Source organism: Nothoprocta perdicaria, unplaced genomic scaffold, assembly GCF_003342845.1.
Source record: "Nothoprocta perdicaria isolate Ctin4 unplaced genomic scaffold, notPer1 scaffold_37, whole genome shotgun sequence".
NCBI lineage: Eukaryota > Metazoa > Chordata > Aves > Tinamiformes > Tinamidae > Nothoprocta > Nothoprocta perdicaria.
In genome coordinates this window covers 1819150-1843472 of record NW_020455610.1, presented here as the reverse complement: position 1 = coordinate 1843472, position 24323 = coordinate 1819150, and the positions used below count along the sequence as shown (strand labels likewise).

At 44.5% G+C, this 24323-nt stretch overlaps 1 protein-coding gene across 1 annotated transcript in view; it reads left to right on the top strand.

Moving 5' to 3' along the window:
- Positions 1-708: 708 nt before the first annotated feature.
- KLF12 (Kruppel like factor 12) overlaps positions 709-24323 on the top strand; it is an 81689-nt gene continuing 58074 nt past the window's right edge. The window contains exons 1-3 of the mRNA XM_026044520.1: positions 709-720; positions 6332-6881; positions 19093-19228. Of these exons, the coding sequence (XP_025900305.1) occupies positions 709-720; positions 6332-6881; positions 19093-19228 (698 nt within the window). The remainder of the gene's footprint in view (positions 721-6331; positions 6882-19092; positions 19229-24323) is intronic.

Genomic DNA, 24323 nt, shown 5'->3' with positions numbered 1-24323 from the left:
ATAGGAAACAAAACCACATCTGTGAGCATGAGCTGGGAGCTGTCCTCCTTGGGCCGAGCTTGCCGGGCTGTGTGAGGCGCCCAAGGCCCTGCTTCCCACACGTGCTGGGCACCGGCCTCTCCCGCTCCGCAGGTGCCGCCTCAGGGCACGGCAGCATGGGAGCTGGTGGGAAGATGATCTCATGGCAGGCGGCTGCAGAGCTGCGGGCAGCGTGGGCATTCGGTGGGATGAGCTTGCAGGAAGGATTGGGAAAAATAGCCGGTTTTAATTATGAAGGAACAGAGAAGGGGAGAGCGGCGCTTCGAACCCAATCCACCCGGCTGCCGCTTGTGTGGCGGGACTGTTTCAAACACGTCTTGTCCAGAAGCAAAAGTATTTCTGCCTTAGCAGGTGCTGTTTGTCATTTCAAATCAGACCTGTGTTTCTTTTCTGTTTTTCTGGGAAGTGTTTGAAATTCAGTAATCTGGCGTATTCCTGGTTATTTGGATTTCACCCAGCACATTCCCTAACCGGAGCTGAGAGCTGTTCTGGCACTGCCTGGGCTACAGCAGGGGCACCTGCATGGCTCACATCTGGGTGGATCTTTCTTTCCCTTTCTTTTTTATTTTTTGGGAATTAATATTATTAATGTTATTCACTCCCTGTCCTTCAACTCTGGCGAAACAAAATCACCTTGCTTCGGATTTCCTCTGGGATGGGGCAGTCGCGATGGGCTTTTGGGTGAGCTGCCTCCTTGAAGAGTTAAATGTTCACAACTTATTTTGTAACTTCCCGTCCCCGAAGCCAGTTTATTTTACAAACTCTAAATTTAGTCTGTTTGGTTTCCGTCATCAAGGACGGCTTTTCTGGTTTGCTTCCTTACAAACGGTTTGACCTTGAGGGAAGGCTGCCGGGAAGAAGGAATGGTCTGAAAGCTGACAGCTGATTGTTGGGGACTTCCAAAGTCTGTGTGGAGTCTCCAACTGCACCAAGGTGCACAGGGAAGCTTGGGAATGTGAGGAGATTCCCGAACTGCAGGGCATCGGGACGAGCTGCTAAATAAATAAAAAAACTGATTTGTTTTGTGCTGGTTTTAACTTGTTATATGCTGTGATAAGCTCACTGTGGCTTGATTATGAATGGGAAATAATGTTAAAGGAATATTGTCAGGAGTGAGATGGGGGAGTGGGAAGGAACCTGCCGTTACTGTTCAGTAACCCCATTAGTAAATGTATAGGCTATAATAGATACTGGGCTATAGTCAGGTGAGAGGAGCTCGAGCTGAGGGAGCTGGTGTGACACAGCAGATCCCTGCAGGGGTTCCGAATCCTGCAGATCCTTGTAGGGATTCGTGATCCCACAGAACCCTGCAGGGATTCGTGGTCCCACAGATCCCTGCAGGGCTTCCTGATCCCACAGATCCCTGCAGGGCTTCCTGATCCCACAGAACCCTGCAGGGATTCGTGATCCCACAGATCCCTGCAGGAGTTCGTGATCCCACAGATCCCTGCAGGGATTCGTGGTCCTGCAGATCCCTGCATGGATTCGTGATCCCGCAGATCCCCGCAGCGGATGACACATTCTCACTCGTGTACGTGCCAGGCTTTGCCAGATGTCTTTGGGTTAGTTGTGGGGTTCGTGGGCTCCTTTTCCATAGAGGATGGGGAAGCTAACAATAAGGAATGTTTTTTTATACAGCCAAAAAAAGGCCCACCATGTGTCCTGGCAGGAATTTGTTACCGGCAAGCTAATGAAATGGAGCATAACCAAGAACACAGTGTTAGAGGGCACACACACAAAGCCAAGAGCACTGGCCAGGAGAGGCTGCGGCCTCTACATTGAAAGAGCCTCTTCTAATAGGGATCCAGCTTGAGGTGCCTTCCAGTCCTGCTGCAGCCTGGATCTCAGCCGGTGAGGAGCAGCCCAGGCCTGCACGTGTCGGGACGCGGTGGGGATGCAGTGGGGACATGGTGGGGACGTGGTGCAGAGGCCCTGCTGGGTCCCAGCTGGAAGTGGAGGCTGAAGCCGTTCGGCTCCTCCACAGCAAAGCAGAGGAGCAGTGAGGGAAGCTGCGTGAAGCTGGATCAGGAGCAGTGAGGGAAACTGCGTGCTGTGTGAAGCTGTGTCCTCACATCCCATTTCTGTGGCCTGGACTAGTGTCCAGCCAGCCGCTGCTTTACAGGGACCTCCAGCTGAACCCTTCCTAACCCTGCAGCCTCCCTGGGAGCACTCAGCGAGAGGACTTGCACCCGGAGAGCCCAAAGGAAGCTGGAAAAACCAACACAGCCATTTCGGGGCAGCTAGATGGGGCAAAACCTCAAATCTAGCAGTCATCTGTGCCCACAGCGCCACGAGAACCCCAGTTCATTAGATAAGGATGAAAAGACAAGGAAAAAACTAACTTGTTTTTCACTCTATTGACTTCATGAGGAGAAAGAGAGTCTGAAGTTATATTGCTGAATGTCCCAGAGATGCTGTTGTCATCCTCTGCACTGGAAAGGAAGTGGTATTGTTAAATAAAAAGAACATCAATGTTCATTGTCCAGGGAACTGAGCAGTATTAATTCTCAGTTAATAACACTAGGGAGATACTAAGAAATAACGCTCCAAGAAAGTAGTTTTCTTTTTGGCTTTGTTCGTGTTCTTGTTCAGACAAGTTCCTACTTGTAGTTTGACAGGCAATGGTGGAAAAAATTTCTTTTTCCAGAAAATAATGCTAATTTAAGGTATAGAATTTTGATATAAGTACAATTTAAATACAGCTTTGGCAGGCTGGTTTAAAATCTGAGATTTTGGAGAAACACATATACTAGCCGGTTACTGCTATGCGGTGAATTGTTGGTGTAAATCACTCCCACAGAACAAAGTGTAGCATGTCTGTGCAAAGTTTGTATGAGGAACACTTGTTACATGATACTTTTCTCTGTTCTTTTTTTTTCTTTTTTTTTTTTTTTTTTCCCAAGTGGCTTGGTCTAATTACTACAATAAAATGGAAATGGGATCTGAAAAAAGAAATGTAACTCTGTGATGATAAATGATGTACAGTTTGTCTTAAAGATGCAGAAAGGAGTTGACTGGCAAGAAGTCTCTTAAAAAAGATGCCCAGAACATTGCTAGAATGGAGACCAGTCTTTAAAGCTGGGTTTTGAGGTTTGAAGGGGGAAGTTGAGTCTCACATCTTCACGCAATGTGGATACATCATGTGCATCCACCCATCTCCCTACGATGTGCATCCATCAGGTGCATCCACATATCTCCATGTGATGTGCATCCATCACGTGCATCCACAGAGCTGCCCCAGGGAGGGCACGTTGTGCTGCTTTCCTGCCAGGGCATCTCTGGAACTACATTGGGATCCCTCAAATAGCTTTTCTGAGGGAAACCTGAAGTCCTAACCCATGCTGACAGCTCCAACCAGAACAGATTTATTTTCTGTATTGCTGGAGAATTAGTTCACATGGCATTCATCTGTCACGTCTGCTCTTCTAGTATTGGCACCGTCCACATAAGATAATTTGGGGTCTTTCCTTGCAAGGTCATCATGGCTCTTGCTGTAAAAGGCCTCATGCTACTTGCTGCAGAGGCAGGTGGGGCTTTTAAGGGGCTTTTGGGAAGGTCAGAGAAGACTTCCTCTGGACATCTTCAATACCCGCTCTGTGCCCCGTGCTCTGGGTGTCCCTACTGGAGCAGAGGGGTTGGACTGGATGATCTGTAGAGGTCCCTTCTGACCTCAACTACTCTGTGACTCTGGGATTTTGGATGAGGCTGAGCTCAGTTTCTGGCCTGCTTCCAGGGTCCGTGTGGGTCCATGTTCCCAGTTTGAGAAGTGTCCCAGAGTCCATGAAGCTGCTGGGAGCTTCACGTTTACTTGGAGTTTCCCGCACGGCAAGTTCATCTGCCCTGGGGACAGAGCCAGCAGTGTGAACGGCTTCTAGATGCCCTCGCGCAGCCCCGTGTGCCAGCGGACACAGGGACACTCTTGTCTCCCTATCCTGTGAGCGGATCCCATCCGGCTCCCCTCCCTCAGCCCGAGGATGGAAGATGTTGCCTTGGCCCTGAGGACATCTCGTGCACCTTCCCTGAGGGCACCCAGTGCGGCAGAGCCCGCGCTGCCTCTCGCACGCAGGGGACCTGCCGGCTGCCCCAGCAGCTCCGTACAGAATAACCCCCGTACAGAATAACCCCCAGGCTGTCTATGCTGCTGCCTTGGCATTCCCACCGCACGTCCAGGCAGAATCCCGTGGCTGACAACAGTCAGGATAGCTTCTTCTGGAGGATGTTATAGGAAACTATCACTAGCAATTAGAGTTTTTTTTCAAGAGTGGATTTTCCTATCCTTGTCAGTCATAACTTGCTTTATGCGCCTTGAAAATTGACTTGTTCTTTATTTTTTTAAGCAGTAGAGTTTCCCGTTATCTGCATAAAGGAATTTTCGCTTTTATTATTTGTGTTGCAACAGAGCAGCGAGGCTCCAGGGAGCGGATGAATTGGGATCCCTTTGTTTTAGGTTGATTTGTGCATGAATAGAGCCAGAGACTCCCTGTCCCAAAGATGTTCTTGTTTCAAGGCGGGGGAAATGTCAGGCCAAGGAACACGTCTGAATCAGCTAAATAGCTGGGATCTACTGGAACAGACTGTCTTTAAGCATGCCAGGGATAATAGTCACTTAGGCTGTTAAAATTTACAATTTTAATGTTAATTTTTCTGTTTTCCTTTTGCAATAGAACTCTGCTTGGTAATGAAACTTGACTCTGACTCAATAACGGAAGAAGTCACAATAAAATATTAGTTATAAACGTTAGTTTATACGTATAGTTAGTTAAACGTATAATTAGTTAGTTATAAATGTCCCAAAGTGATTTCACAGGTGGTTTTCTTGCTAGCCTAATAGAGGGTTTGAAATACTTCCGGCTTATTTTTTTTGAGACAATTAATAAATACTATAAACTAGAGATTGGAGGAATGAATTTTAAGGTGTTCAGATACAGTAAAAGAAATTAAAAAAATACTATCTATGCAGAGAAGCACTGTTTTGGATCGAGTGAAGTCTGAAGTGGCTTTGCAAGTGGTTTTTGGCCAAGTTGGTTTAAATGCTACAACACAGAATCCACATTTCTTTCTAATGGTAGAGCTCAGAGAGAATATTCCTGCAGTTCTCTACCATGGAAGTATTTAGTAAAGTAGCTCAAAAGTGTGTTTTGTATCGTTGTGGATTTATAGGTATTTTCTTCCTTACTATTTTTATTGAAAATTGCCTGAAAAAAGATGTTTAATAAGCAGTTATTAATGGACTCTTGTCAATAAGGAAAGATGGATCAGATTGACTTCCTCGTGGATCTGTCTTTGGCCTTGTGTTATTCAAAAATCCTATTAACAACTTTGATGTTTGAAGTAAGGAGTGAAGATGTAAAGATAACAGATGACAACAGTCTAGAATACAGTCTAGACTTGAGACCAGCTTTGAAAGAGTTGGTCTAAAGCATAGACTCATTTTGAAAAGTTGGGAAAAGTGCTCATAAAAATCAAGAAATTGTGACGATGTCACAGAAAGCCTAATGGACTAATCCAGAGCAGGAACTAGCTGGAACCATTGTTACCTGTATCAGGCAGCCCTGCAGATGTGGGTTATATGCTGATGTGCAAAGCCATCAGCTGGATAAAATGTACCAGGTCACACTTCTTGAGCATCTGCTCTTCTTGGCACCACCTAATGAGAGGGGGTGTGGAATTGCAAAGGCTGCTGCAGAGAGCACATGAGCACCAAGGCTTGCCTTTTTAAAGCTGAATTACAGCAAAGACATGAAGGAAAGTCTGCTTAGTCTAGAAGCAGATAAATAAGTAGGGGAATAAATAGGTAGGGGAAGCAGATAAATAAGTAGGGTATTGTCTTCGAGTGTGCTGAAATCTTTTAGGAAGATAGTAGTGACTGTTTTGTCTTTGTGTTGGAGGGGTCACAAGAGAGTAATAATGTGGATTAAGGTTAGATGTTGGTTAGGGAAAAAAAAGGTTCTGTAATAAATAGTAGTTATGTACTGGAGGAGATGAAAACATTTTGCTGCAGAGTAGTGAGGAGAAACTTCTGAGATGGATGATATTGTGCAGTTTAATTCTGCCACCCAAACATGCTTTTAATAGTCTGAAATGTGTCTTAGTAGTCTGTATTCATAGACTTAATGTCTGTAATTTGTATCATGATTTGTCCTTCAAACCATGAACTGACACAAGCAGCAGCAAAAGGAATCCTGTGGCTTTCAGAGCCACCTTGCATGATCAGCGTGTGTCAGCAGTGAGCGTGTAGGTGTTCTCCAGTCACATCACAAACTAAAAATACTTTCTTTTGTCTTCCCAACAGTCTCCAAACGTCCACAACTACCCAGATATGGAAGCTGTACCCTTGCTGCTAAATAACATGAAGGCAGACCCTCCAGAGGATTCCTTGTCTACAGACCACTTCCAAACACAGACTGAACCAGTGGACTTGTCAATAAACAAAGCCAGGTCGTCCCCTACAGCAGCTTCATCTTCCCCAGTCTCCATAACAGCATCAGCCTCCTCCCCTTCTTCTACTTCTACTTCTTCTTCTTCTTCCTCCAGTCGTCCAGCTTCATCCCCCACAGTAATAACGTCGGTGTCTTCGGCGGCCTCTGTACCGTCAGTATTAACTCCAGGTCCCCTTGTGGCCTCTGCATCTGGTGTTGGAGGTCAGCAGTTTTTGCACATTATCCACCCCGTACCACCTTCGAGCCCCATGAACTTACAGTCCAACAAGATGAGTCACGTGCACCGTATACCAGTGGTGGTACAGTCGGTGCCTGTTGTCTACACGGCTGTGAGATCACCCGGGAACATGAACAACACCATAGTAGTACCACTGTTGGAGGATGGGAGAAGCCACGTCAAAGGTAAGGTGGGGTTGGGTTTGTTTGTCTTTCTTTAGTGTCTCTAAAACCACACTTGTATGAAGCAAAGGTAATTTGCTTGTAATGCTGTTAATTTACCAACTTGTTATTTCATTTGCTGAAAATACAGCTGATCTTCACTGTTGCAAATAGCCTTTAAAAATCTTGTCCCAGATGCTCTTTAAAAGAAAAAAAAACTCAAAGATTTCAGCATGTTCAGACCACCAAGGGCAAATCTTGTCCTGAGATGAACAGTTCCTCTCCAGAAGCTGAAAACATAGGAGAACAGAATAACGATAATATATTAAGGTCCATAGGTGAACATGGAAAACTCACAAGGTGGTAGAGATTTCCAAAGAAGAGACAGAGAAAGGGAAGAAGGAGTCAGAGAAATGGATTCCACACAAGAGCCAGTACTCGCTGGACTGCAGGAATATGAACTGCAGGAAAAGGCTTTCTGAACCAAGAGGGGTAGCAGCTGTGCAGAATTAGGGCTCATGAAGCGCAAGGAGTGGCAGTGAGATGGTTTGAATTAGGCTGCTGCTTCCAGCTTAAACGGCAGCAGGGAAGGAAGGCACACAGAGTGCGTGTGGTGGAAATGAGTTTTGCAGTCACCGAACCTGGAAGGCCACGGAGGTGCGAAGGGAGGCAGCAAGTAGGTGCCAGAAGGACAGATATGCTCCTGGGGAGGAGTCCAAGGAACACAGAAAATGGGTGGGTAGCAAGAAGAAGTGAAAAAACATTAACTTTGCCAGCTACCAACAGAGCAAAACATGGTTAGAGATGGTGACATGACGGGTGGAGGATGAAAAGAGGAAACAGATGTGCCAGAGAGTTTGAAAAATGCTGCTTTATAAAGGAGACCTTAGTGAAAGGATGAATAAATATGGATGAATAAATTGCAGTTATTCCTCTCACAAAATGAGTTGTTGCTGGTGGGCAGGGAGGGCACTGCCAGAAAACCTCACTTTTGGGCCTTGTGAGACTACAAGGTGTCCCGACATCTCTTGTGTACCTTCTTGTGCAATCAATAGACCTCTACAGCTAAAAGACTTTTTTCTTCAGCTCTCCTGTCTGAGTTTGGTATGACGGTATTTAACTACAGGGATGAATCATTCTGGAGTTTAATAGCATCGTGTGGTCCATAAATCCTTGGTTGCCCCCCTCCCATTCCCTGGGTAGCCCGGCCTGCGTATGGAGTGTGTCCTCCCGACAGGCTGAGGCCCTAGGAAGCTGACCACAGCCTATCTGGGTTTTGCTTTCAGGCTCGAAGTGATGGCTTAAGGCATTTTATTACACTTCACACAGTGACATAACTGCAGGACCTTGTGCCATGGCAGTAAAAATCACAAAGGAAAGCAGGGTGGTGCTCCATGTTGTTTGAGAGGGAGCAAGGGAAAAGTTTGGGTCTCTGTTTTGATTTTGCAGCTTTGGGCTGCACCCAACTTGGAGCTCATCAGGAATTTTTCTTTTCAAAGGTGCTAGGTGGCTTTGGCACTAGTCTTCTCTATGGGAAATACCTCCCGAGCTCACAAAACTGGAAATTCACTCCCCTGGTTTCATCAACAAAATTCCAGAATTTAATGTGCCGCGGGGATTGCAGCCCCCGAGCTTCAGGCTTCCTGAGCTGCCCTGACAGCCTCTCCTTTGTGCTATTATTGGCAGAGATCATTAACCAGCCCTGCTGCACCTATTAATGTACAGCCACAGAAAGAGAAGGGATTAGGCTTTCTTTTAATTTTTTTGTCTAATCAGTTGTACCCATTTTGCTATCACTAATGTTTTTGATCCAAATGTTCAGGTTAATTTGAATAAATATAATAGAAGAATAACAGGCAAAAATTCATTCTGGGTACTCGCCCTTTGTTAGCTTTTTACTGGCGTGTGTTTCACCCTTTTTAATATAAAACCATATAAATAATAAAATGCAGGGACGTTGCATAAATTAACCGATTAAAGACATTTCATACGTGCACAAACTAACCTCCATTCAGCGATTAGCTAAAAAGCTGAAAACAAGAAATAAATTTACAGGCATGGTAACAGGAGCCTGCGGTCAAATTGAATTGGTTGCTGATCCTCCAGGCAGCTGAAGGAGAAACGCAGCTTCAGGAGTAGGTGAAGTCCCTCCTTTCAACTCCTGCATTAATGTCGATCATTTGCAGGGAGGAGCAAATAAACATGCTGAGGCACAGTCAGTGCCCAGCGCCACTTGTCCTGTAATCCCCGTCTTAGTTCTGCTTTAGGTCTAAGTCAAACACCCCGTTAATAGTAGAGAGGGCTGCTTGGGAAGCTTTTAAGCTTACCTAAGGTAAGGCTCCACCTAAAGTCCTTTTGAAGTGAATGAGATAGACGTATTTTCCCACACAGAGATGCTTTCAGTGCTAAAATTAGTCGGATCAGGTTAGACCAGAGGTCAGAACTGTTTTTTGGTGCTTCCAGTAGCAAGTACTCATAGAATAGTGCAAGAAAGGGGAGATATATAGGAGATTCCCCCCCCTGTTACTCCCTCCCCTTTCTCAGTTTTTATCTTCCTCATGCTTAATTTTCTTCTTCCTTCCAGGTTGCAAACATTTCATTTTTACTTTTACTGCAGAAACTTCTTCACAGGCCACCTCCATCTCCCTCCTTCTTCCTGTCTTTTTAGAGGATCCCAGTCCTTCCCAAGGGCCCACAATCCATATTCCCTCTTCAGCAAAATAGCTCTCCTGATGGCTGCTTTCTGGAGAGTTTGAGCAAATATTTATTTTCATCATCTGTTTGAACTCTCTCTTACCCCTCCACACAGAAGATCATTATCTCCTCCTGTGTTTCCTTCATCTTTTTCTCTACTTTCTGCTCCTTCCCACCTTGTCGACTGTTCTTTGGAGTTTCACTTTCAGCAGCTCTGCTCCTCTCTCTCTCCTTAGTTACGAGTATTTCTATCTTGCCCTGTCATCTCCTGCTTTGCCATGGCCCTTCCCTCTCCATGGCACCGTTCAGGCCGTCGCTTCCAGTTGCTGTTTCTTTTGGTTGAGTCTCGGATCTGCTTTGCAGCCTCCCAACATGGTGCTCGTTTCTGCTCTCTGCCCTGCCTTCTCTCTCATATATTTTACTTGGAACTTTTCCCGTTAAATCAAACTGAAAACCAGATGGGCTTGCAAAGAGTTAGCCTCTGTATCCATGAGCTCTGGCAATATCCCATCGGATCGGATGCCTCATGCTGTCCACCAGGCTCCAACAGGGGCATCTAGAGGGGCACCTTGGTGGTGCTATAAAAGCACCATTTTGTTTGGGTGAAGCCTGTGGCAAGGCACAAGCCTCTCCAAACACTTAACCTAAACCAAAATCAGGATCAAAGCGGTATAGGAATTTATTAACAGCACATAATTACCTGGTGGTCATTAAACTATAGGCTCAGGATACAACACCGGCCGTTCACAAAGTGTTACCTGCGCATTTCTAGACGCCTTCCTGTAGCTCGTGCCGAGAGGTTACGCTCCCCAGTGCTGCTCAGCCCCCTTGTCCTGCGCCGTGTGGGTCCCTGCGGGGTGCCCTGCACTGCTCCCAGTGCCCGGAGCACTCGGATCCCACGGAAAGCTCCTTCCCCTCCTTCTCAGCCCCTGGGCAGCAGTGCTGTGTCCTCCTAAAAGGTGTGTGATTGCAGACACAGCAGGCAGCAACGCCGAGAGGAAAGGGTGCCTCACAGTTTCCATTAAAACCTCATTTCAGTTGCTCAGAGTTTGTCTATATGCTAACTATTTAAGCTGACTTTTTCCATTTCCAGTGACTGCCTCGGGTTCCTTCTTATTTATTTATTTATTTATTTATTTATTTACAAGGAAAGTTTTGGGGAGTTCTCTTCCTCACGGTGAGAACAGAAGAAAAAGCACCATTTTCCATGATGAAATACTTATTCCAGCTTTTTTTTTTTTTTTTTTTTTTTTTTTTTTTTTTTTTTTTGGTGCAAAACTCTAGAAGCTCAGTGCTTTGCCACCATGAACCTCAGATCTGGTTCTGAGGTTCTTGGGGCCATTGTCTTCTTTATTTTTAACCTTCTGCATTTGCAGAAGCTTGGCCAACATTGGAGGTCTGCAGAAAGTCAGAATCTGCTTAAGAGGAAGGAAGTAAAGGGTAAAGCCTGAAAATCCTCCATGGAGAAAGGCAATGAGAAGCTCGCTGAGGAGGTGGGAATGGGGCGGGCAGTGGGGAGAGCAGGAAGGGTGAATACGGGATGAAAGGGAAGGAGACCAAGGGCAGAAGTTGTGAGGAACATTTGTGAATGTGAACACGTTCAGAAGGAAAAGCAGGAAAGGAGGCAGGAATGGTGAAAGAGAAGAATGTCAAGGGGAACATAGGAAAGAGACTGAGGCAGAAATTTTTGGATAACAGAGCAAGGAGACTTGTACAGACAAAAGCAGAAAGACCTGGCGTGGGAGGAACAAGTTCCCCTATTAGCTCTGGTCCCGATATCCCGGGTTTTTCTCTTGCTTTGCTCTCAGATGATATCCGTGAATCCATGCAAATCACGTCCCTCTAGTGGCAGATTTTGTAAGGGATAATGGCCCCAGCAGTTGTCCTCTCTAGCTCCGAGCTGCTATTAAATGAAGGATGTTTTAGAAACTCCACCCTGATGATGGCAGACCAAGGACTTGTGCAATTTGGGTATTTCTGTTTTTTGGGGGAGGTTGGGGGTTTTCTTTCAGTATTACATATTTTTAATGTTCTTTTTTTAAGTGTTCAGAAAATAAAAACAGTTGGAAATCAAGAAATGAGAACATTATAGATTAAAATTTACCAAGTGGACTTCAGTTTGCTTCCCAGGATCATAAGCATTGCAATACTGTATATAATATCATCAGGGACTATTTTCAAGTTACCCTTTTTGCACATTTACACAGCAGGAATGCCTGGATTGCATCTTTTTACAGTTGGTGCATTCCATATTCCTAATTGTGGATATATATTAATGAGTTGTAAATGCAGCACTCAGACACTTAAGACAGATATTCCTAGTAGATGAAGTTACCCACTGCTGTACTTTTCAAACATGGATTTTATTTCTGTCTGCTGTAATGCGTGTTTATTCCGTAGAAGTAAATGTAATTTGTAGCACAAAGCTAAAAATTTAAGAACCAATCCATATGTTTGAAGATCAGATTTTATGGTCTGTTTGGATAAATTATGTTTATGAAAGAAAGGCTTAATTAAAACCAGTACTACTGCTTTTTCACTTCATGTGAAATGATTAGCCCTTCTACATTTTGGTAAGTCATCTTGGATTAAATTCCATTAGGATGGAGAGTCTCTAGTTCAGCTGTAATTTTTGGCTCCTCCCCACCAAGATCTGTGCATATTCCAACCCATCTACCTACCCCTTAAAATGCTTTTAAGTCGATTCCTCTCCCTCTGTTCCCTCAGTTTGACTGGAGGAAATGCAAGTGGTTCTTGGAAAGGAGAAACAGGCCAGCAGTGAGAAACGAGCAAAAGAGACTTGTGCTTAGGGGCAGCCTGTGTTGCTAGAGATAGTCCTGTGTTTATGAACTGATGAGAATAGGAATTTTTACCAGGATGGAGAGTTAAAATACAGGCTGGAGATACTTCGCTTCCTGAAATTGAGAAAAAGGTTTTTTAAAACTAAATAACTGGGAGTGAGTGTGAGGAGTCTCCATAAACAATGGAATAAGTCCCTTAGTTTCACCTCCAGAAAAGTCACTTTTGACTTATCTGTCAAGTTACTTGGTGACTTATTAATGTCAAGTTTTGGTTTCTCTTCATGTTTACTGATTCATTATAGAAGAAGACACTCTTCTAACATTTATTGACAACAGATTAATCATCATATAAGTTGTTAACTGGCAACAGTCTTGGGGAAGGAAATCAACTCTTACAGCTGTATTTTGAAGCCAAACCTAAGGAGGATTAGGGAGGCCGTTTCAACATCTTGGATCCCTTCACCTGTAGGAAGGTGTTGATTCCTTGTCTTCCACACCAATGTAATACATGCACTCAGCAGCATTTAGCCTTGATCCAACAGCATTTAGCTTTGATCTTTTTGCTTATCGTACAAATTTGGATCCAGCTGCACGCATACGTAAAACTTCTCTTTTATTTTATCCCTGTGTTGGCGTTTGTTGCGACTCAAACCAATCTATTGAAAACTTTCTGATGTATAAAATACCTCTCGACTGTTGAAATTTGTTAGTTATGACCTCTCAGTGTTTTGTAGTGACTACATAATATTTTATTTAATATTTAATGCATTCTGTCCTTATTCTTTTTCATTGTGCTTGGTGATGTAGCATGTGTATATTGAATGCCCAGGGAGATTTAAATCTCAATAGTTTCAGTAGTTCAGGATTTGTGTAGATGAGACCATGGTTTTTAGGTAGTTTAGAGTGAGAAAAGTCCTTTGTTTTGAAAAAATGATGTTGCATATTTAGGTACAGAGATAATTAAACATGTGCATTTGTTTTATCCACGCAGTCACTTCACATCTATTCTTATTATGGGTTTATGGCAAATTATTTGACTGATGAAATAATTTTAAATATTGCCTTTGATTGGATCATAGCAATTAATATTCTCTGGTAGGTGAGTTAGACTGCATTCGATGCCAATTCCCATTCCCTATGAACCACAGCTATACTGGGTGCAGTTAACTGTTCTGGCCATATAGTCCCATAAAATCTCAATAAAACCTGAAAACTGTGGAGTGTGGCTAATCTTGCTATAAATTGTAATAAAAATTACCTCTGTAGACTCTATATTCCAGCCATTAATTTCATAGATATTGCTGATTTGTACATAAAGTTTTATGAAATAATCGACCAATTCAGCTGCCCCTACCAGACACCGAGTTCTTTCGATTGCAAATCTGGTAGGGGAACTCAGAGCTTTTTTCCAAAGCATAAAGTGCTTATAATGAACTTTAAATGGGAAGCAAAGTGCCGTATATCTGCTTCATACAGTAAGTATCTGCTCACGAGGAGAAAATCACCCACGCCATAATTTCCCCAATGATACATGTGTCCCTTCAGGAAAGCACGGATTGGGTTTCCCAGAACAGCTCTCTAAAGTATGTTAAATAAACCCGAGTCCAATCCTTAATCTCAGAGGGCTCCCTTTGAAATAGTTGATGTACATCTGCATCCAAGGAGTTGCTTCCACTGCTGGAAATACCCAGGAGTGTTGGTTGGTGCCGCTCTCCTGGATCCACTTGGGTTTATTCTTTTTTATCAGGGTGTTTAAAACAGGACTATGTAAAGAAAGAAGTCCCTGTTGACCAGCAGCTCCCAACTTGCAGTGTTTCAAGTACTCCATCTGTCAGATGCTGAATGGAGGGAGCCAAGTTATGTAGGGAGCCATGTTGGGCACTGCCCTATGATGTCCCTTCCTAAATCATTGGGTTTAATGATGTTTGCTTTGTCCTCCTGTCTCCCACATTTGCCCATCGGGACCCAAAAATGGTGATCTTCAGCCTTATGGCTGCTCAGCATGAAGTCCCTTTTGCACTGAATGTGTGGTGAAGGGAGACAGCGCGAGAGCGGGCAAGGCTTTCCTCCACCAGGCACTTAGTGGCCTCCAGAAATTCTTGCTTCTTTCCCCCCAAATTAGGGCACAGCTGACACACACACCGAGGAGAGCCGCTCTCCTCCCTTTCCTCTTCTTCCTCCTCCTCCTCCTCTTCCTCTTCTTACCCAGTCCCCAAGGAGCAGAGGTGCCTGTGCAGCCTCATCTCCCACTGGCTCACGTTGACGAAGAGGCTCCCGGGGCCAGCGCTCCCCGTACAGAGGGAGCTATAGATAGACCTCCTAGATGAGGCTGTGAACCCTTCCCGGGGGCCCCATGGGAAGCGTAGGGCACTCTCATTTTCCAGAGAGGTGCCTGAGCATGTTATGTTTCATTAGCTTCAAGCCACTTCTTTCCCAGTACTTCCAGCCCCATCAAACTCTGGTGTGCTGTGTTAAAGCCTGGGTGCTCCATCATTTTCCTAAGAGTGTTTTCCAGTGCTGGTGTTGTGGGAGTTTGGCAGCAAATGTCCCTTTGTCCCCTTTGTGCCCCTTCTCCACACATGCACCCATGAACAGCAGTGACGATGACATTTCCATACATCTAAATATTGGGGGGTGGAGAATGGGAGATAATGGGGGATAGTGCAAAAAGACCATTATTTACAGTGAGAGAGACGTTATACTTTGAGACATTTCTTCTTACGTGCCAGAGGCTTCAGCTTTTCAGGATGCTGAACTTTTATTTGATTGCAGATCAGCAAGCATTGCCCCATACTGACTCACTGTTAACCCTACATTAGCTATCTATATTAGCTTAGCTATAGAAGGAGGCAAAGCTACTCGTGATTGCCTAGTTTTCTCCTGCTCTTAAATATTTCCTTTGTGTTACAACAAAGGAACTTGGCTTTGCTTTAAATGCAAGATAGTGTGTTGATGTGAAATGAAGACTGGCGAACCTATTGATGGGCTGAATTTTCATCAGTTTCGTGAAATTTCATTTGGAAAGAAAATCTGGGGTGTGAGAACTGAAACCACCAGTGGTCATGATGTGCTGTGCTGGCCCATGGCCCTCTTCACCTTCAAGAGGGCCCAGATTCAAGCCGCCTATTGCAGACACCAACTGCAGGGGTCTCGGTGGTGCCTTGTCCTTAACCAGACAGCCCAGAGCACTTGAGCCGGGTCTCTCTAAGTGATCCTTAAATAAGCAAAGGGATGAGGAAGTTGCAGAGAGGAACTGGCCTCTATTATTTCTGTTTGGATCTCAGGCCAGTTCATTGCTCCTGAATGCTGATGGGAAACCAAAGGCATGTCAGCATGCCCAGTGTGTTTCCCAACCCAAAATTTCCAGTGTCATTTTGTGACAAGGGCACAGAGCGCCATGCGATGGTCAATCCAGGTCCATGCCAGGAATCACGGAGCTCTTTGACAGGGCACCTGGAATGAGGCAGTGCCCCTTAGGAGCTTGTTGTGCTGCTTTAAATTAGGAAGGGGCAATTCTGTCCCAAGGAGCTGGATCAGATATTGCCTGGCTGCCACAGGCAGCATAAATTGTAAAGCCAAAAACCAGCTACCTTGTGCTGAGGCTATTGAAACAGAAATAGCAGCAAGCTTATATCCGATCCAGGTCGGATTTTTACTGCTGGCAAGTGATGCAGTTGGCAGCTGCAGCATTACTGGGGGTAGACCAAGTTGTGGAGCACTTAAAGGCTTGCCTGCATTGTAACACAAGAACCTTTTTGCACATTTTGGCCCGAAAAATTGTTCAAGGAGTGACCTCCCTTGCACACCTTGAGCAGAACATTGAGGTAGAGCGAGTGTTTTTTGTGGGTATGTGGGTATGCACTTGTGTGAGGAGCAGCCCTCTGTGATCCTCAGCGAGAAGGGGCACTGCCTCCTGCAGCCCTCTACCCTTGCACACCTCCCTAAATCATCCCCCTGGCTCGCCAGCCCTTCCAGCATGGAGCCTACTCCTCTCATCCTTTGGGATGAGAGCGTTTTGGTCCCACCAAGGCTGTCTCCAATTGGTTTCTCGCTGCTTGCCTCACCCTACTTTCACAAAACCTCTAAATATCTCTGTGTCACACAAATCTTGCTGTCAAAAGGGAGTAGCAAGGGCAAGAAAGGCAGCTCGTCTTAAGGCTGGTCATTATTAACTAATAGGATTACAATATCTATCTGCCCATGATAGGAGGAGCCTGGATTCAGTGACGCAGCCACATCCCTTCCTGTCCTTTGGTCCTACCTTCAAGGAGAGGCTAGGGAAGTCACCAGGGCAAATCATGGTGCAAAGTGAGGCTGAAAGGCACAGGTAGATTTTGTGGGTGCCCCTCCACCTCACTTGTCTGCCGTTGTGCATTTGCCCCCCACTTTTCTCCTATCTCATCTGCAGAATTATCTCTGACCTACCTCTCTAATGCAGGATTGTGAGATGGCAGAGACTGAGCAGGAGGAGAGGTCATAAGTGGAAGGGAGGGAAAAAATGTATGTACGGACTGACAATAAACATTATGGAATAACCCCTGGTTCATTCTCCAGGATATTTCTCATCTTTAAAGAACTTCATTGCAAACACATAGCAAAAAGTGCCCTTGAATTCCCTGCCTTTGGATTCCTCCCACAAGGTGTTTTTGCTTTTACCCTTCTGTTCCTACATGCTCAGGTGCCTCGACACCTCTCAGTGTCCTCAGCCGTGGGCTCGCAGAGCGGCAGGTGGTGACAACCCCACCAAATTACCTGTAGCTGCAAGAGCACAACCCTCTGGACAACTTTGGGACTACGTTAGGACTATGCAGAGTGGAATTATCCCACGGAGTATAAACAAGAAAGGTGGGATGGTAAACCTCAAAAACTATGAGGTTTACAGTGAGATAAACTGTGAGGCAGAGCCTAGAATGATAAAGTTTGTGTTTCTGTGCAAAAAAACACAATATATATATATATTTATCTTTCGGGTTTTGAGTCTCCAGGACATTTTTCTGTGGCATTTTCAAGTACCTGCATCGCTCCGTCTAAAACCAACTTATTTTAACATATCTGAGAAATTTCAGCTTATCACATTCCTCAAAAAAAGACCAACAAATATCACAGGATTCTCCATAATATCTGAAGAGCTGGTAATCTGTAATAGTAATGACGTGTCTTATAGGAACAAGGAAGGTAAATGCACATTTACAACAGCTCTTTTTATGTAGGCGTATTCGTGGTTAAGTGATCAAAATTGGTGTATAATAACTGTATTATGAACTAAATTATTTAACAACTTTTTCTACTTTAAATTATGCTTCAGTTTGAACACTGAGAAAGTTTCTGACCTAACTAATTAAAACTTTTACCATAGTGCAGATCAGATGAAGCTGCTGAATATCACCTACACATTTCTTATTAAAATTTTATTTTTTAATGCAAATAGTACCTTTTGGAAAAAAAATCACTTCAAGCAGCATTTAAATATTAGGTAGATAGAATTGTATAATTTCTTGTAACAAGATTCACTCTAAGAAAAAATGCACAAGTAGCAAAATAATTAATAATTATCTCATATATAAAGTTGCTCTTAACAAATCAGCATCATTTGGGGTTAAGGTGTCCTCAAAAGTAGCACTTCTTTGCAGTAGTTTTCTCTGTACGTAATTAAGCTGAATAGCTTTTCAGCTGCTTTAAAATTCAATACTAGACCTGCAGTGTATGCTGTCCTATGCAAGTTGTGGTTTTAAGAATCACGATGGGAATGGTGCTTGTTCTACCTAAAAGAACTAAGAGTTTTAGTACTTTCTGTGTTGCCACATGTGTCGCAGTGCAGTAGTGCTTGTCCAGAATCTTTGCTATGTTAAGGTGCTTTTTTAACAAGCATGAAATAAAAATTAAGGTGGCCTGCATTGCTGGGGTACCTAAGCTGCATGAATGGGAAGCTGGTGGAGGAAATACTGTATTTCTGTGAATGTACTGTGCTTTCAGCTGGGTTGCTGCATTTGCTTATTAAATGGACGATATTTTCAATTTTCACTCATCACACATTTCTTGATCTTCAGCTGTTTGTAAGAGCTGAGGCTGCCTGGCTTTTACAAGACTTCTCACAGAAAAGGAAGGCACTAAGTTCACTCAGCATGAGTCACCCCAAAATTAGTTGTCTCTTTGAAGACAACTTCAGAGATTGTAGAGATTTTATTACATGTAATACGCAGGAAAGGCGTCTTCTGAGATCAACACTGGTGTTGGACTGAGTCGGGAGTCAAGACAAGTGACCTGTTTCAGATGCCTAACTTCTGTGCTACTGAAATCAGTCAATGCCAACCTGCTACCTCCAGATCTACAGCCAAAATCAAAGATTACACTTGAAATTTAACTGTAAAATTTACCCTTTAAAGCGGATGCTCCCCATCCTGTCTTCTTGCCTTTGTAAGACAGCCAAAATAATGAACTCAAGAGTATAATGGGTTTTTGATAAATGCTGTATATGTAGTTTTATTTTAGTGTTTTGGTGGTCCGCAGAATGCATTTATATAGTGTGTGCGATATTCACCCTTTTGCATGCAGTTGAAAATGTTTGTGTAGCCCTGTAGTACCACGAGATGACTTTGCAAATCCATCATCTGCTTTGTGAGCCTAGGAGAAAACTGTGCCACCCTGTGTGCGCGAATAGATGTGTTGTACACCCTAATATTGTTCTGGGACAAGATTAATTTCAGCACACTCATATTAATCCATTATATGTCTCTTTCCAGCACAAATGGACCCCCGAGGCCTATCTCCCAGACAAATTAAAAGTGACAGTGATGATGACGACCTGCCAAATGTGACCTTAGATAGTGTTAATGAAACTGGATCTACAGCGCTCTCCATAGCCAGAGCAGTACAAGAGTAAGTATCACATTCTCAGAGCGAGATGAGTATTGCCGAGGTGTCCACTGGCTGATGGAAGCGCCAGCTGCTCTGCAGAGGTGTCACCCCATCCACCAGCAGCTCCTCTGCTCAGCTTCATTCCCTTTGGGAAGAGGCCCTCTCCCCTCTCGTGCTCTTCCAATGCCTTTCTCTGCCCTATAATCAGTAGCTGAAGTTTCAGAGAAAAGTCAGCTCTTCCCCTTTCTTTACTGGCAAATTTTGCAGGGTTTATGCTTTCCACAAAGGGAGGTTGTGTTAGGCTTTTTGCTGGAAAAAAAATGAAGCTTTTTCCTGACTGAGAGCAACAGCAGGAAGTTTCTTCAAGTTGCTGTCAAGTAGGAGCTCCCCACATTTCTCCTAAAGAGTAGCATAATTGAAAGGAAATTAGTAAGGGACTTTGTACGGTTTTTCTATTGCTGTTATTTTTCTCTGCACTTACTCTCCAACACATTATTACCTTGGCTTCACTATTATTTCTTTTTCAAAAAAAGGAAAAACATTGTGAACATTAGTAATTCTGTAGATGCATAAGTTTACCCAGTCGCTGTAGCAGCTGGAAGGGTACCAACTGTGAAGTAAATAAGTATTAATATCGTCATTTTGTAGGTGAGGAAAATGAGGTTATGTGTAAAGGTCACCCTGGAAGTCTGAAGTAGAGCTGGAAATAGATGTAGAGCCTAGAGGCATAAAGCGTGTGCTAGGCTCACAAAACATACATTTATGTGAGTGGTTCAAAATCTAGACATTCTGGACACTTTATTAGAAGGGAAGAGATATAAAAAAAAAATCAGAGATTGTTACTATGTAACTTATTATAAATGCATTTTACATGTCTTCACCTGATACCTTAAAGTATTTACTGTTTGGCTTTCTTTTCCTGGCTACAGTGGCCAAGAGCACTGATGTTTTCGTAGTGGTGCTGTTTGCTGAGAGGGAACTAAGCTGCATTTGAGGGAAAACTACTCTTTTCACACTGGCTAGGCAGCTGGAACACATCTAGTGCATTGTCTTCCTGAGCAGCTTCTCACGATGCACATTTCCCACCCCTTCAGAAATGGAAGAATCCCAGAATGACAGACTGGTTGAGGTTGGAAGGGACCTCTAGAGATCATTCAGTCCAACTCCCTGCTCCAACAGGGACACCCAGAGCACGGGGCACAGGGCGGCATCCAGGCGGGTTGGGAAGATCTCCAGAGAAGGAGACTCCACAGCCTCCCGGGGCAGCCTGTGCCAGGGCTCTGGCACCCTCACAGGAAAGAAGTTCTTCCTCACATGGAGAGGGAACTGACTGTGTTGCAACTTACACCCATTGCCCCATACACCCAGCACCGAAATGATGAGCACCAAACATGAATTCCACCTCGGCAGAGAGGGGCTCTTTGCGGGCAAGCCACAAGAGGCGGCTCTCGCACTTCATTAGGGCTGTGGCCAAGGATGGAGAAGGTTTTTCACCAGTGGCGGCACTGCTTCAGTGACAGGCCTAGCAGATGTTATAAAATTGCTAGTTACAACACCAGGACCTAAAGTGCTCAGTATTATCATTCTCAGTTTGTACCACACACAGTAAGACAGAAAAAAAAAAAAAAAAGTGATTTTGAACTGCATAATTCTACCTAATTAATGAGAAGAGGAGGCACAGGGAGCTAGCTGATACTTTTAATGCATGACTATATATAAAATAGTATATAAGATGTATATTATTTTCTGTGATTGATATTTCTTGAATATTTACAGAATTGGTTAAAGCATGAAGCGTTTCTTTGTAGTAATGCATTCCACAGTTTGTGAAGGAAAATGTGCCAAATATCACTTGGCTGGCTCTGGAGTTTAAGAATTAAGTTAAAAGAAATTTAATAATCTAACATCAACTCATCCGTGCTACAGGTTTTATTTAAACAGTAATCTGTTAGTTTATTTCAAAAGCCTCATTAGAAAAATCTAATTTGACTCTGATCTGTGATTTGTCTTTATGCTCAGTCACAGATACTCCACGTACAGCTGAACAGAGCTGAAAAGAAACATTAGCACCTTGTACCAACCCTGCTCAATCCATTGCATTCCTGGACTGTAATATCACAGAACCACAGAGTGTTTGAGGCTGGAAGGGACCTCTAGAGATCATCCAGTCCAACCCCCAGCTCCCGTGGGGACATCCAGAGCACGGGGCACATTCTGTTCATTTTAGGGCTCCATTCTGTTCATTTTAGGTTTCTAATATGTACCCTAAGACTAACTATTTAGCTAAAATAACGATATGCGTTCCAAAGACAGTGCCCACAGAGAGGGAAGTGCACTTGGAGCCTTAAGCATCTAAACTTGGCAGAGAGGAATTCCCTCAAAAGACACTGAAATGCATGTACTGCTGTATTGAATATTCGGACAGTGTAGGAGCAGGCACGAAAGGACAGCTTTAGTAGACAATAAATCTTGGGTGTAAACTAAGAGTCCAGGCTGGGCAGGCTGGACCTCACAATCTCTAAGACTGTCCCATCTGATCTGCTCTTTCTTGAGCGAGCTTGTAAATTTTTCCTTGTGAACAGTTATGAGATTAATAACAAAAAAACCCAACCTCCTCCTGAAAAGGAGTCTTCTCTTCCTGAGAAGTAAGGGCTTGGAGGGAGAGCAGAGCGTGGCAGCTGCCGAGGCCGGGCAGGATCCCCTGCTGCTGCGGCCGCCTTTGCTCCGGGAGCGCCCGAGAGCTGGAGGCCGCAGGGCCGGCGCTGCCCGCGGGCCGCTCCGCTCCGCGCAGCCCCAGAGCAGCCCTGGGCCTTGGCCTGCGCCTGCCCAGGCCTTCCCGTGCGCTCCCGCCCGCGGGGTTGGTCCTGGATGGGGCTGGGGGCTCCCCTTGCCATAGGGACCCGTGAGGCGAGGGTCCCTGCAGCCGCCCACGGGCTCAGCCCGCAGCAGCTGCCCTGAGCGGGGCTGCTTCCCGGGACCTTTCCTAGCTGGCTTGGAGAGAGCGTCGAGCCCACGAGCACCTTTTCCTCGCCACTGAGTGCAGGTGATGGAGACGGCTGTCCGAGCCAGCGTGTCAGCGCTTGGCTCTCCCTGTTAGGTGAGACGGATCATCCTTTGGGATTCCTCTCCAGGAGGCCGCATGCCTAAAAGCTGAGACCAGTAGGTGTACGCTGGCTTACAAATCTGCTAAACAGGGTTGGCAACATCAAAGGTTTAACAGTCAGGTAAAGAAACTAACCGGTCACTAGTTCCTTACTTACTTATTTATTTATTTATTTATTTATTTATTTACTTGCTTATTTATTTATTTATTAGTATATGAGTATTTTAGACTTCTTGTCTTGGAAGTTACCCTTACGTGGTTGGGTCACAGTTTGGAATGCCTGTGTGAAAACAACGTTTTGCATGTCCCCTAAAAATGAAAGTATCTTCCTGTCTTGCTGCTTTGTTTTGGGTTCAGTATTGTCTTGCATGAAAAGAAGTCTTACCCCTGATAATTAACTAAATCAAATAGCAAAAGTTGTATCTCTAGTATTAGTTCATATTTACTTGAGTGGAATAGAATTTGCTTGCGTATTGGTGAAGTAACCAAGTATGGCTGTTTTCTCATGCCTTCTTGTATTGACTGAGCATCCAGGCTTTCTAGTACTTCTTTTGGATAGATCTTTGGATAGTCATTTTTTTAGTTACAGCAAACTCGCTCAATGTTATAAAGCTATAAATAAAGTGATTTTTGGGAAAAAAAAAAACATGCTTCAGTGAAATTTCTTTAAATGAAAGTGTTGCTTTATGGCAATTACTATTCATTGCTGTATTATGGACTAAGAATAATATATTAATGTCTGATACTTGGCTCTGACTGCTAATAAATTTTGTAGCACTGCACAACTTCTCCTGGGCTGTGAGCAGTGAGCAGCATCCCCTCTGCCACCCCCTTGTAGCGTGTTCTACAAACCTGTTCTGACATGAACCCTGACAAAGCAGATTTGCCTCTGCGTGTGTGAGGGCACCGCTGCTCATTGCACAGCCACAGCAGCAGCCTGTGCTCAGGGCCAGATCCCAGGTGTGCTTTGCAAGGGGGTCTTTGTGAAATCATGGGAAGAGAAGCAACAGCTGAGCCTGGGGAGACCAGTAAAACTTTGCAAGGTCCCTTGGAGATGGGATGTCCTGAGCCTGGCAGCCATCCCACCCCTAGGCAGCTCCCATTCCAGGCAGTGGGAATGCAGCTTTCACTGCACAGGAATGCAAACCCTGAGCGAGGTATTCGTCCCATTACTTGGCACAATAAAATGGCTTTATTTTACAGTGTGCATCTCTGTTCCCCCTGAAAACACACAATATACATGGAATCTCCTACCTGCTGAGGCTCAGCACAGGATTGGGATTATTAGTATGAGCTTGGGATCAGTGCCTTGGTAAAATCCAAAGAGACAGAAGCTCCTCTTTCTTTCTAAACCCTTTTCTATTTAGGAAATGCAGGCAATCTTACAAAGAACTAAAGAGAGCAGGGAACCCCTTTGATGAAGCTTTGATGAAGCAAAGAGAAAATGGAGCGTGCGTGTAAGCTGATGATGCTTGAGGTAGCTCGTTGGGTTTCTGGGATGATGGAGTGGCAGAGAATTCCCTGAGGAAATCCTTGTCGTTATAGGCACAGTGAAGTCCTAGCAGGCTGACCTGGTGTTTGGATGTGGCTGTGTGGGCTCTTCCTCACGCTGGGCTGGTGCCGCCGGGTGCTTAGGTGGGTGCAAAGGAGCCCAGGGGCTTCGTCTCCAGCCACATCCATCTCTTTGGATATGTTACGGGATTGACATAATGGTGCTAACATGATCACCTTATTTTTTAAATATTTCTGGTTTTTATTACTGTAATACAGTGAAGGATACATTTTGCTACTATACTAGTTAGAAATTCCACAGCTGATGATAGATGGCATAGCTACAGCACCAGCTTAATATTAACCTGGCATGTGGTTTCCACGTCTGATTTTTTCTCCTCATTTCTCTTTTCTTCTGTCTCTTTGTCTCCGATTTAAATCAATTTCTGCAGCTGATTTTTCTCTCTTGTAGTTTGTAGCTGTGTTCCCATCAGATATGCATTTTCTGCACTTATATCGACC